We start from the raw sequence: 14,775 nt of genomic DNA, 5'->3' as shown, positions 1-14,775 counted from the left end.
AAGCGAAGGGGTGAAGTTTGAGACGGGATTTTCCAACGTGTAGTCCATTCGCCTACTGGGAGAATTCCTACCCTGAATTTAAAATACAATGCCCGATCAGTAGGCTTTGTAATAATATCAAGGTAGGGTTCCCGAAAAGCCAAATCCTTAATCCTAAAAAACTCTACGGTTACTCTGCCTTGTTTAGGGTTGGAACTACTTTTGCAGGATACCCAACTCCAGTAGAGCTTCTTAAGGACAGCTTTAGGGGGAGCAGATCTAGATACCCAGGCATTCCCGAGCCCCAACTCTTGAAGCAAGGATTTGACATCTTTCAGCCACCTGATCTTGGACCAACCCGGCATAACCATTACTTCCAACAACCCATCCGCATAGTTGGCTAGTTCTGGGACTCGCCATAGGCGGGCCCATAATAATAGCGGACGAAGTTGTGCCTGGTCTTTAATCGAACGGCACCCCATATCAAGCAGCAGGGGTAACGTCGGGGTACTCTGTGGGAGGGCCATCAATTCCTTCAAGAATTTATTCTCAGATCTGGATAACTGGTTTAAATTATAAGTTCCCCAGAGTTCAGCCCCGTAAAGGGCCGCGCTAACTCCTCTCGCCTTAATTATATCTATCACCGGAGCAATAGGTTTGGGGTAGTAGGACACCAAACCCCATTGTCCATAAGAATACTGGGGCACACACCACATCATCTCTTATTTTATGAAGATGCCTAACTTTAGAATACCACCCTTACGCCGTGTGGAGAGCGATCAATTGAGAAGGGATAACAAAGACAGCTTTGCTACACCTCTTTATTCAAAGTGTTATTTTTCCAGTGTCTGGAAGATCCTCTGTATCAAATGTCCCCCACTTCTGGGATTTATTGAATGAGCTTGACTGCAAGGGGGGTAAAATGTGTGCTCCAGCACTGAGGCATGCCACAGTCTTGTTTAACATGTGCAATTTCTTTTCTGCTCTTTAGGGTGGTGGTTTGATGCGTGTGGACTGTCCAACCTGAATGGCATTTACTACTCCGCCAAACAGCATCTACGGAAACTGAACGGCATTAAATGGCATTACTTTCGGGGTCCCAGCTACTCTCTGAGGAGTACACGCATGATGATACGCCCAGTGGACTTCTAACAAGAGACTGAGAAGAAGGCACATGCACTCGATAACAAGGAGAAAGAGACTGGAGCAAAGGCAAAACATTGACATGAGTTTACTAGGAATGTCAAAAGTTCTAAAAGAACTGCTGAGGCCCCAAGTATACCTCTCATGGCCTATGAATATGCAACAAGCATTCACATCACACCAAGAGTACAGTTCTCAGCAAACTTCAGGTACTAGCATCCACCTCTACCGCTCAGCTTCTTCCTACCACACAAAGATAGTGCACTCAATCACGTGCGCTTCTAACTCCCTAGGGTCGGTATACCAAGAGCACACCTACTATCAGACCCTCCTGCAAGCTGCTTCAAACCGCCGCAAACATTAAGTCATTTTTTTTTTTCAAGTAGAAGGTACCCAGCAAATGATGAGTACCACTGGACTTGCAAAACTTAAATCATCTGGTTCAAAAATCCCATAACAGGCCAACTCATTACCAATTTTTGTAGTGTACTACGATTTGGTGAGGAGTAGTAACACACAAATTATCTTATATGTTACAAGTTCAGGGCCTCAACAATAGTGGCAATTAAAAATACATTTTTAATCAATGATGATGTTAAATACAACAGCCGAAACGCGTTGACCGTCCTATTTTGTTTGCACACGGTGTAATATAATGAAATAAAAGTACCTGAAGAAAGGAGAAAACGTTGTGGACTCCCTCTGTGCTGTGGAAACTATGGTGGGAACCAAGGCGTTGTTCTTGTGGGCAGCAGGATTAATCTTTTCATCATCCATCCCTATTCTTTTCCCTGCCTGCTTCCCTTTGTTCAATGACTTATGTTCCATCTGGTCATCAATCCACCCTGTGGCGTCTATGTACTATTGTGACTATTTGCGTAGTTGTGAATGTGAGATTGGTTGTTTGAGTTAAAGTTGAGTGAGTGTGTTTTTGTGAGTGTAAGGATTGAACGGTGTGTGTGGATTATATTGAAAATCATGTGTGTGTTTTTCAATGACGATGTAATGAACTAATGTTAATTTTGTAATAAATGTATCAAATCTTGAAACTTGAAAAAAAGGAATAAAAATTACTAATGCATTGTTGGGTCTGAAGTTTTGACTCTCTTGATGGTTGCTCCGAAGTCTATTATATAGTTTAGGATCCTTGTATAGGACCTCACTCAAAGATTAGTAGCAGGGTTCTTCTCTGTTCTTATGTAGTTATGGTGGGAAACTTGCTAGTTTTTTTGAAGATATATATATATATATATTACAAATAATTTTTATGGAATACATGTATGAATTTACCAGTATTCCTTAAACAGTCGAAACCATTTCATTTTTCATGAGCCGGGATCATCCTTCACAGTTTTTGAAACATCTGATAGGACAGTAACAATGATCTTCTTTGGTCCGTATCCAATAACAGAATACATGGTGTTCACAGGTATAATAGTTCAGTTTGGGCACCAGCTCTAATGATATTTAATCAATACAGAAAAGCCTCATATACCATTCATAACAATTTTCATATGCAATAATTTATTAACAGATCATATCAGATACCCAGAATCAAGATCAGATATCTCAAATCAACCTGATATGCCCATTTCTACCCGCAGCTATCACCAGTGTGGCTGCCGCCAATCTAAAGTGGTGGTGCAGCACGGGAGTGGGGTGCGGCTTTGGGGATTGCGGGAATAAAAATTAATGAAAAGACTCACCTGCCACTGACACCGCCGGACGCCTCAGTGCTCCTTTCCACCCAGCAGTCCATGGGCCACAAAGCAGAGGCTCCTCACCCAATCCAGATGCTGCTTTCATGCTATACCTAGCACAAGAGAAGTGCCGGGATTAGCCGGAGCAGGTTGGTCTGGCACTCGCTCAGGCACAGGGGGCCTGTGCCTTTTTTCTCTACCTGGCTGTGCAACACAGCTGGATTGGAGAAATAGAACTGCGCATATCGGTTTGACCGTCCTAAGATAGCCAGCCAAACCGACATGTGAACTTTCAGTGCACACCACTCCTCCTCCCTGCCATGGCCCGGCCCTGCCCTAGACACTATCGGCTTCAGCTCAGTCAGGCAGGGATAAATATAATGATAATAACATTGCATTTTAGGCATGTGAGCTGTAGATCACATGCTGTGCATATCTCGCCATTTGGTGTTGGGTCCGGATGTTTGTACTTTGTTTTTCTTCGAAGAAGTCTTTCCAGTCGAGTGGTAGGTCACTCCTCCTTTCGGTGATAGTGCGCATGAGCATCGACTCCATTGTTAGATTATTTTTTTCCGCCATCGGGTTCGGACATCTATCGCTGCGCTCCGGTTCGACACTGTTCCTTCGGTTTCCCTTGGTGCGCAAGATATTCACCCTCAACGGTATTGTTTTCGATCGCGTCTCCCTTTCTATTGCGTATCGTATTTACTTACTAAAACTAATCTTTTGATCGGAAAGCTCGTGGAAGGCCTTTGGGCCTACCCGCATCGGGCCGACCCACAGTCGATGGAACCAACTCCCTTCAAACTCTGCCCTCTGTGTCACGCGAAATACCAATACCGTGCACCAACTCACACAAAGTGTGTAACCTGTGTTTGTCCCCCGAACACAAAGAACTAGACTGCAACGCGTGCCAGGCTTTCCACTCCAAGAAAACACTTTGCGATCGTCGGGCTCGACGTCGCGACATGCAGAGCCAGCATACAAGTTCCATTCAGGACATCTTTGTGCACCAATTGGACAAAGAGGCTGGGGATGCCATGGGAACCGAGGAGGAGCAGGAGCTGATGGCCATCTCAGAGCTCGACTCCCACCAAGAGGATGACATCCCACATGGACAACGTACCATGAGTACAACTACCACCTCATCCCAAGACACAACTCCACATAAAAAGAAGGCTCTAGTCCAACCCGCACCCTCGGGCTCTGGCCGGCACCGAGACCATGCTTCCGACATCCCGCCTTCTGGCTCATCATCGAAGCCTACTAAGGCTCCAAAAAGACACCCTCCAAATCGAGCTCCGAGCTGAGACCTTTGGGGTCAAAACACAAGTCTGACACCGATCCCCACCATTTGGCACCAAAACACACTTCGAATCCGAAGACACCAACGCTTAAGACTCCGGCACTGAACCTTTTGGCGCCGAGATGTGCCCAAATCACGGAAAAAACACAGTTTTGATGCTCTGGTCGACAAACCGGATCCGAAAAAGAAAGTGTTGTATATTCATCTACAGACTGGACATATCACCACTAAAGTGACTTTAAAAAGAAAGGCTGATACAGAAGAGGAATATCACATTCCTTTTAAGAAAAGAGCTTTTGGAACTAACCCTTCCCCTCCTCCTCTTCCTCTTCCATCACCCCCTTCCCCTCAGTTTCAGCCAATTTAACCTGAACATTCACCACCATATACACCTGACAACCAGGATGATGGGGATGGCAAAGGGGATGGGGATGATAATCCGCCACTACAAGACCCATGGGACGATTACAACATCAATTCGCCCACAGGCAATGATCCAGACTTGTACCCTAACAAGCCCTCTCCACCAGATGACAGTGCAGGGTACAATGAATTACTGGGTAGAGCTGCCAACTATAATGGGGTGCAGCTACAGAAAGATTCCTTAGATGAGGGTTTCCTCTTTGAAACCCTCAGTGCCACGCAGAAGTCATCACACACAGTACCCATGTTCAAAGGGATAATCAGGCATGTAGATGACATCTTTCATGACCCAGTCACAGCTCGTATTCTTACCCCTAGAGTATGCAAGAAGTACAACCCAGCACCATCGGACCCAGTATATATAAGGGGACAGTTACCACTAGACTCCCTGGTTGTGTCCAATGCAAGGAAAAGATCCAACTTCCAACCAACAGGTGATGCTCCCCCCATATAAAGAATCCAAACTTACTGATGCTTCAGGGAAAAGGGTAGCCTCTCAGGCAGCGAATTTCTGGCGTGTCTCCAACACTCAGGCATTGCTAGCACGATACAACTCTGTGCACTGGAATGTAGAAGTTGATCCAATATTTTCCCCAGGAACACAGATCTAAAGCACAAGACCTGGTGCGTGAAGGACAACTTATTTCTAACAACGCAATAAGATGTTCCCTAGATGCTACAGACACTGCTGCTAGAGCTATAAACACCGTTGTCATTTTAAGGAGGCATGCCTGGCTTCGCATATCTGGGTTCAAACCCGAGGTTCAAACCTCCATATTAAATACACCCTTTGATAAGGAACATCTATTTGGCCTAGTGATAGATTCTTCACTAGAGAAATTGAAGAAAGACACTGAAGTGGCCAATTCCAAAGCAGCCCTTCAGTCAATACAAAGCTGTGGCTCCTTTTGGTGCTCTTTTTACTGCAGAGGTTCTAAAAATACCTCCTCGGAGACCACCACCACCTACAAGAGCAGTAAGCAACCCTCTCCATCTAGGGGTTACTTCAGAGGGCGTTACAGAGGTAACAGCAGCAAAGGCAGGGGCAGAGGTTCAAACACACGTGCCTCCCCCTCCAATACAAAGCAGTTACTTGCCTCCACTTCCCCCGACCACTTAACACCTGTCGGGGTCAAACTGTCAGATTTCCTACCAATCTGGCAGTCAATAACAACAGACAATTGGGAACTACAAATTATCTGTTCTGGTTACTGCTTGGAGTTCATCAACACTCCTCCAAACATTCCACTAAAGTCACACAAACTTTCACCAGATCACCTACACCTCCTCAAACAAGAGGTTCAGTCTTTACTTCTAAAAAGGGCTATAGAGCCCGTACCACCCCAACATCACAGGCAAGCGTGTACTCCTTTTACTTCCTACTACCTCAAAAAGATGGTTCTCTCAGACCAATATTAGATCTCAGAGAACTCAATCTTTACATTCAGTCAGATCATTTCCACATGGTAACAGTTCAACAAGTACTTCCTCTGTTGCAGAAAGGCGACTTTCTGTCTACTCTAGATTTAAAAGACGCTTACTTTCATATTCCAATCCACCCCGCTCATCGCAAATTCCACAGGTTAATGGTAGCGGTCAACACTTTCAGTTCAAGGTACTCCCATTCGGAGACACTACAGCCCCCAGAGTCTTCACAGTGTCTGGCGGTAGTAGCTGCTCAGCTAAGAAGACAAAGCATCCATGTCTTCCCATACTTGGACTACTGGCTCATTAAAACCAGCACGTACCAGCAATGTCGTAAGCACACTTTCAGAACGATTCAGTTACTACATCAACTAGGGTTCACAATCCATGTGACAAAATCACATCTCCAACCAGCCAATACTGAGGACTACCTAGGAGCCACGCTAGATACTAAAAAAGACTCTGGCCTTTCCCAGCCCAGCCAGAATTTGAAATATTCAGGCTTTAATTCTCTAATTTCAACCCAATCATTGGATTCCAGCTTGGGTTTAAATGTAACTGCTGGGAATTATGGCATCTTGCATCATAATCGCCCCCCATGCCAGGCTGCACATGCGTCCACTTCACGAATGCTTAGCCAGTCAGTGGAACCAGTCACGTGGTCTATTGACCGATCTAGTGTTGGTAAGCGGCCGTACTCATCGCTCTCTGCAGTGGTGGAACACAAAATTTGTCAAAAGGACGGCCATTCATAGACCCCGTTCCACATATAGTACTGACAGCTGACACAATTCTCACTGGCTGGGGAGCTCATCTACAACAGCACAAAGTGCAAGGCCTGTGGAGTCAACAGCAGAAGTTGCTCCACATTAATCATCTAGAGCTGCTTGCAATCTTTCTAGCACTCGAGGTGTTTCAGACTCACCTGGAGGGCAAAGCTGTCTTTGGTCGTACAGAAAACATGACAGCTATGTATTACATACAAAAACAGGGGAGTCCACACTCTCTCCAACTGCCCCACTTAGCCCAAGATATCTGGAGGTGGGCCATTCACCACAAACGTTATCCCCTAGCGGAACACCTCCCAGGAGTAAACAACCAGATTGCAGATCTCCTCAGCAGGCAGAGACAGCAGATACACGAATGGGATTTCAACCCTCAGGTTATCCTCCCATACTTTCAAAGTTGGGGAGTCCCTCACATAGACCTGTTCACCACACACCAAAACGCAAAATGCCGAAGATTCGCCTCCAGGTACCCACACACGCAATCCACGGGCGATGCACTATGGATGAACTGGTCAGGGATATTTACCTATACTTTTCAGCCTCTCCCACTCATTCCATTAGTGGTTCACAAGGTCAGGCAAACATCACTAATCCTAGTAGCTCCCACATGGGCACGTCAAACGTGGTTCACAACCCTGTTGGAGCTATCTCTGGTTCTGCACAAAAGCTGCTTTTAACCTCCAGTCTCTTCACACAGAGACATGGAGAAAGCAGACACCCAGACCTCAAACAGCTGAACCTTGCAATCTGCCTCCTGAAGTCTTAGAGTTTGGTTACTTGAACCTTCCACCAGAATGTATGACTATCATTAGGGAGGCTAGAAGACCTACTACACGGGCCTGCTATGCAGCTAAGTGGAAGCGAGTTATTGTTTATTGTGGTAACAACCATATCAACCCTCTTGATGCTTCCACACAAAACATCATCTGCTATCTGTTACACATGCAACAGTCAGTGTTGGCTTACACCTCCATCAGACTACACCTAGCGGCAATAGTTGCTTATCTACAAAATAGACAGCATTTGTTGTTGTTTAGAGTACCAGTGATCAAATCCTTCATGGAAGGACTAAAATGAGTTATACCACCTAAACTTCCAACTGCTCCAGTGTGGAATATTAACATAGTCCTTACAAGATTAACGAGGCCACCTTTTGAGCCCATGCACAAATGCGAACCACAGTTCCTCTCCTGGAAAACTGCTTTCCTCATTGCAATCACTTCATGTGAGAGTGAGTGAACTACAGGAATTAACTATACAAGAACCATTTTTCCAACTACACAGAGACAAAATGGTTCTTCGTACCAATCCCACATTTTTACCTAAGGTAGTATCTGACTTTCACACAAATCAGTCGGTAGAATTACCCATATTCTTCCCTCAAACCGATTCAGTGGCAGAATGAACTCTACACACCTTAGATGTTGGAAGAGCACTCTTGTACTACATTGAAAGGACAACATCTTTTCGTAAAAGAAAACAACTATTTTTTGCTTTTGTGCCACCACTTAAGGGCAATCCTATTTCCAAATCAGGTATTGCAAGGTGGATTGTTAAGTGCATTCAATCCTGCTATGTGAAAGCAAATAGAACTCTTAACTGTACCCCCTAGGCCACATTCCACTCGCAAGCTAGGGTCCACTAGGGCTTTTTTGGGAAACATCCCCATAGTTGGCGTTTGCAAAGCTACAACATGGCCTACACCGCACACATTCATTAAACACTATTGTGTAGATATATTAGTGAGACAACAAGCCAATGTGGGTCAAGCAATACTTAAGACACTATTTCAGACAACTCCAACAGCTACAGGTTAGCCACCACTTTGAGAGGATACTGCTATGTAGTCTATGCACAGCATGTGATCTACAGCTCACATGCCTCAAATGGATAATGTTACTTACCCAGTAAGCATCAGTTTTTGGCATGTAGAGCTGTAGATTCACTTGCGCCCACCCAACTCCCCGGATACCTGTATTTGCTGTTATTCTCTATTTAATTTACATACATACATACATACGCGTGGACATCTCTATTCTTTACTATTACTCCATTCTCACCCTCTGCAGCAAATAATCTAACAATGGAGTCGATGCCCATGCGCACTGTCACCGGCTGCCGGATGTGAAGCGAAGAGGAATCTCCACGAGCACCGCCCGTACCCTGACGGCCCCCTTCGGTGAAATCACCGCTCGGGCTGACCGTGTGGCTGAACGCGGATGCAAAGTGTGAGCTGTTAACCGCCTGAGCCCTCCGGTGTGAAAAAGACGGAAAACTGCCTAACTGTTCAAACTGCAAAAGTGACCTAGCAGGCAGACCTCGATTCTCGGTCCGAACCTGTCTCCACGCCCCGCGTATCGCCCATCAGAACCTATACTTAGGATATCAGGAAGGTGCCCAAAGCTTGCCTCCAAGTGGAAAAAACCTGCTATCATTCTCCAGCAGTACTCTACATGCGGATGTGGATTTGAATAGAGCCTGGATATCAGAAGTATTTTTCCTACAGTTGAGTACAACCCCTCCCTCCTTTCCCTTGCCCTGACGAAGGTGCGGCCTACCTTTGGCCAGGCACCGAAACGCGCGTCGGCGTTGAAACCACCTACCCTGAACCTACTATCATCTATCCCCGGCTCCCTGCTGAGAGGAATGTTCAGGATGCTCTCAGAGCAATTTGTCGTAAATTTTATCTGAATTGAATGCATGAATGAACCTTGTACGAGTATGACTGTTTGGTGATGTATGAATATGTTGAAGTCTGAATGTTGGAAGGTTAATGGGTTGTATATATATGTATTCTTTTACCTTGCAATTGTGAAATTCTCTAAAAAATGATTATGGATATATGTGCTATATAAAAAATATGAAGAAAATAATAATAAAAATGATATATTTTCTATAAAAGTGCTTTTGTCTAAATCTAATCTGGCCTTGACTATTTGGTGAGCGCTGAAATGGGTGATTACTGAAAAAGATTGGACTCTATAAGAGCGTATCCTTGATCAAATACGGGGCAGATCTACCCTTTCCTTTATGTATTTTGACATGCGCACTGTCACCGAAAGGAGGAGTCACCTACCTTGTGCCTGGAAAGACTTCTTCATAGAAAACCAAAGTGCAAACATCCTGACTCAACACTAGATGGCTACTTATGTACAGCATGTGAATCTACAGCTCTACACGCCAACAACAGATGCTTACTGGGTAAGTAACATTATCCTTAACCCCTTCCATGCTGATGACAAACCCCAGCCGTCATGCACTACGGTGCTCGTGTGCTGATGACGGCTGGGGTTCATCACGGCCCGCCCCTGTTCGTGTTGTTTACAGCACACCAGGGGAATCGCGGCCGCATGGAAGGGGTTAATTTTCCTTTTATTTATCTTATGCTGGCTCCGAGCAGTGGGACAACGCTCCTCTACCATTATGTAGGAGCCGCGCCCAGCTACCACCAAGGTTTGCGCTCATCCAGCCACAGCTACTCCATCTGCATCATATCTAGGCCCCTTTTTTGGCTACCTCTTCAAATAGTCATTATTTTCTACAAGCCATGGCTGCTTGCAGCCACTGAAGATTATGTTCAGTAGGTCCTTTTCAAAAGGTCATACCCAGGACGTTTAAATCTTCCACAGCCACCTGTATCTCTGTACCACCACTTCCTGACTAACTTGACTATTACCAGCCACTGGTGGTCATCTTCTACTGCATCACTGCTCTCAGTGCACCCTAGAACCCTATGTGAAAAACCATTACTAGCTTCTTGGGGTACAACCTGCATGCTTAACCAACCTTGTGAATTAAATAATCTTCAACCTCACACAGCTAACATCCACTCTTCTCAATGACTTTCCCACCAGTTGAAGTTTGCTGTCTTCTGTTGCTGTGCACATCGCTCATGTATTACTATCCCTTCCTATAATACGCCAGTTGCGGCTGCTGCCTAGAAGGGGCGGGGGGAATCAGATAAACAAAAAGAAAATCAGTTACCTCCGGGCCGGCCGCCACCGCCTCTCCTGTGTCCCGTCACATCCTCTTCCTGGCTTCTTGATAGAAACAGGACTCACCAGGGGTCCCACGCTCCCCGCAGCCAATCACAAACCTGCAATGGAGCGTTGTGATTGGTCTGACCTCTGTGACACGGAGCTCAGCCAGGGACTGGAGGGGTGGGCATGTTCTCCATGTGGGCTGTAATGCAGCCTGAATGGAGAACAGGGAAGTGCTCATGACTGTTTTACAGTCATTGCGCACAGGCATGTTCTACCACTCCTCCCCTGCTCTGCTACCCCACCCCCTCACATACGCTGTTGTAGCAGGAGGAGAAAATAAATCAATAATAACATTCCTTTATTATCATTTTATTTTTTCCTTTCTTTTGCTGCTTTCTGATTGTGGGGCGACGCTCCTCTGCCTTAGCGGAGGAGCCGTCACTGTAACACACCCATCCTCAATCAGATATCTTGATCACTGTTCACACCCACAGTCATTGAGAATTCTAGTAGACACATCTCAAATTCACCAACGGGGAGAGCAGGTCAAGCAGATTTATCCTGCAGAAAGCCTGGTTTCAGGACAAAGCCACAAGTCAAAAAAGTAAATTCCCTTTGGGCAAGTGAACATTAATACAAAGGTACTTACAAACAATAAACTCACTAGTACATACGCATAACAAAGAAGCAATGAAAAAATGGAAAATTCAAAAATGTGAAAACACTATAATAAGATCAAAACATTAGTACAATTTATTGACATACATTATGTTCATTAAAAATTGGGAAACAAACACAGGACGTAACAATAATAAATAAAAACATTCCAATAAAAAAGGAGTTACAGGAAAAAGGACTAAATTCAAACAACAAAATTATTTCGAATTTTCCTTAATTTTGTAATCCACATTCACTCCTTGAGCATCGACGCGTTTCGGCGGTATAAACAAAGTATGACCGCCTTCATCAGGGTATATGTATATCTGTTTCCCAACAGTTTGATAAAGATATAGTTGCTGCGGTAAAGTCCAGCTTTCAAAATACGTCCAGCACTATGGCTGAAGGACGAAATATTAAAAAGTGTAAGCCTGGAACGCGGTACAGTCTTAATTAGTTTTCAACTTGCTAGGGACACAGCGTGACTCCTGATACCCTTCAATTTGGGCAGCTCAATATGGGTCTCTGTCCTCCAAAGCTTGCTAAGCCGGCGTCCCGCGTCCTCACGTACGTTTAGGCGAAATCAAGCTGGTTGATTTCGCCTAAACGTACGTGAGGACGCGGGACGCCGGCTTAGCAAGCTTTGGAGGACAGAGACCCATATTGAGCTTCCCAAACTGAAGGGTATCAGGAGTCACGCTGTGTCCCTAGCAAGTTGAAAACTAATTAAGACTGTACCGCGTTCCAGGCTTACACTTTTTAATATTTCGTCCTTCAGCCATAGTGCTGGACGTATTTTGAAAGCTGGACTTTACCGCAGCAACTATATCTTTATCAAACTGTTGGGAAACAGATATACATATACCCTGATGAAGGCGGTCATACTTTGTTTATACTGCCGAAACGCGTCGATGCTCAAGGAGTGAATGTGGATTACAAAATTAAGGAAAATTCGAAATAATTTTGTTGTTTGAATTTAGTCCTTTTTCCTGTAACTCCTTTTTTATTGGAATGTTTTTATTTATTATTGTTACGTCCTGTGTTTGTTTCCCAATTTTTAATGAACATAATGTATGTCAATAAATTGTACTAATGTTTTGATCTTATTATAGTGTTTTCACATTTTTGAATTTTCCATTTTTTCATTGCTTCTTTGTTATGCGTATGTACTAGTGAGTTTATTGTTTGTAAGTACCTTTGTATTAATGTTCACTTGCCCAAAGGGAATTTACTTTTTTGACTTGTGTCTATTGTGGTACCCTATCCCTTTGGTTTAGGGGTCCCTCTCTCTTTTATTAGAGTTCAGGACAAAGCCATGCAGATCTTTTTTGGGAAGATGGAGGCTGAAGAAGAAGACAACAACTTTGTAAGGACGTTCGTAGAGAGAGACAAGTGCTTAGGTGGGGAGATTTAAGCACCAGATTAAAGACTCTGGGTGAATGAGTCCTATATGCTTCAGGAAGAGCGATTGGCTGCTAGCCGTGACGAGGATCAACTTCAAACCACCGGTCTTCTGTACACAGCTAAACCCAAACCTAATTAAATAACTGCTACCGTGTGACCCAAACAAGCCCCCAGTAGGGCTGCCAGCTAACTCAGTGCTCTCTGGACACATGATTTTAGCTCTGGGCTGTTCTGAGAAAAATTGATGTCATCAAGTGCATTGGTGCAATTGGTTCAATAGAGGTACACCAATATTTTGGCGCCCAGAATGCACTAGGGTGTCAATGTAAGCCCAAGACTGGAAACATGGTGTCCCGATGACATGGACTGAGGTGGCAACTCTTAGTTCAGACTTCCAAAACCATCCCCTACTGCGCAGTTTGAGGCGCAAATGCCTGCGTGGAAATCCTTTCATGCACGAGACTCTGCCTTTGGAACTCCCTAACCTTGTGACTGCATATAGCTCCTTCCCTCATTAGGAAGGTGGGCTTACACCCATCTAATGCTTCTCTGGCTACTCAATTTTCAGCCCACAACTTCTTCACACTGCAACCTCCCTTCCACCCCAAAGCTTATGAGGAATATTGAAAAAGCAGAAACGTGGTGGTGAGAGATATTTTTTTAAAGATGAATATTCCAATAGGGACAATTTCATGGGGTTGAGACTTGAACCTGAGTCCAGGTCACTCAGTTTACACAGGAACGCTATAAAGGATTTAAAATGGATGGCGCATAACATTCCAAAATCCTGGACATAGAGCTCCATCGCGGGATGTGTCAGATGGTAGCTACAACTGGTGTATATTTCAGAATAATTAACTGCCCTCAATCAAGGGTGCCAAGAGCACAATCAATACTGACACAGGGGACCACTCAGAATGTGAGAACACGTCAGAGACAACATGAGGGCCTTGGAGTTACCGCAGCAAGGGAAACGCGCTTCAGTCCATGGAAAAAGTCAAAGGACATCTGCCAAGGGCCTAATATTTCTTGGAAATGAGTTTGCTTCTTCAGTACATAGACATGCTCTCATAAGTTAAGATTATAAAGAATGTCTGCTTGTATCTGTTGGTGACCATGGTTAGGTGTATTATGTCCATGTCAAAAGTTGAGCTTCACAAATAAACAAAAACAAAACTGAGACTACTGCTGGTATGTGAGACAGCTCAAGGGAGTGTTAGGATTTTAGGGAGTACTACACATCTATATAGAAAAAGACCAACAGAGCTTTTTTTTATCCGCCTTGATGTCACCTAGGTCTCTTGCGCGTCTGGATATCTCGTTCCAGTTGTTGTTTGACCCCATAGGTAGTCTTGAGACATGCCCTTCGGAGAACCGTCTTCATCGCCTCCCAGTCCATGGCTCTACTCCCAGAGATCCCCCAGTTCTCGTGAAAATTGTCTGTTAGTCTGTTTCTAACTATTGATTTATTTATTTATAAAGTTTTATATAGCTCGAGCAAGATCCCGAAGGATATCAGAGCGCTTGACAATATGATCAGAGGAAGAACACACATTGCCTTGAATGGAGGGTCAGTCAGTCCGACAAAACCTTTGCTGGTCTCAGGCACCATTAGAAAGCATGGGGTGATGTGATGGAGACTGGACCACAGGCAGAGTTGTAGGGGTGCTCCTGACAGCACTATTAGCATAGCAGGGAGGACTGAACTTCTGACTAGGGATGCATTGGAGTATTAAAATAGCAGAGTCTGTTTTTGGTCTGGATGGAGGGGCATTGGCGCAGCCAGGAGTGTAATGAATTCGCAAAGACCTCTGCAACTCCCTCGCCTCATACTTCCACAACAAGATCGCGGACATACACAACAGCTTCAACAACCAACCTACGCACACCACGACCGAACCACCACCCCCCACCACCACCCTCCGCGCCTGGACTCCGATCAGCACCGAAGACACCGTCCGCACGAT

General features: G+C 44.8%; 1 protein-coding gene across 1 annotated transcript in view; it reads left to right on the top strand.

The window, feature by feature from the left end:
- The window catches only part of ANGPT4 (angiopoietin 4), an 84,803-nt gene extending 82,994 nt beyond the window's left edge, over positions 1-1,809 (top strand). Inside the window, exon 9 of the mRNA XM_086932729.1 lies at positions 971-1,809. Within this exon, the coding sequence (XP_086788855.1) occupies positions 971-1,131 (161 nt within the window). The 3' untranslated portion in view covers positions 1,132-1,809. The remainder of the gene's footprint in view (positions 1-970) is intronic.
- Positions 1,810-14,775: the final 12,966 nt, after the last annotated feature.

This window comes from Lissotriton vulgaris, chromosome 7 (assembly GCF_964263255.1).
Source record: "Lissotriton vulgaris chromosome 7, aLisVul1.2, whole genome shotgun sequence".
In the NCBI taxonomy this organism is placed as follows: Eukaryota; Metazoa; Chordata; class Amphibia; order Caudata; family Salamandridae; genus Lissotriton; species Lissotriton vulgaris.
The sequence above is the reverse complement of the archived record's forward strand: the minus strand, read 5'-3'. Positions and strand labels throughout refer to the sequence as shown.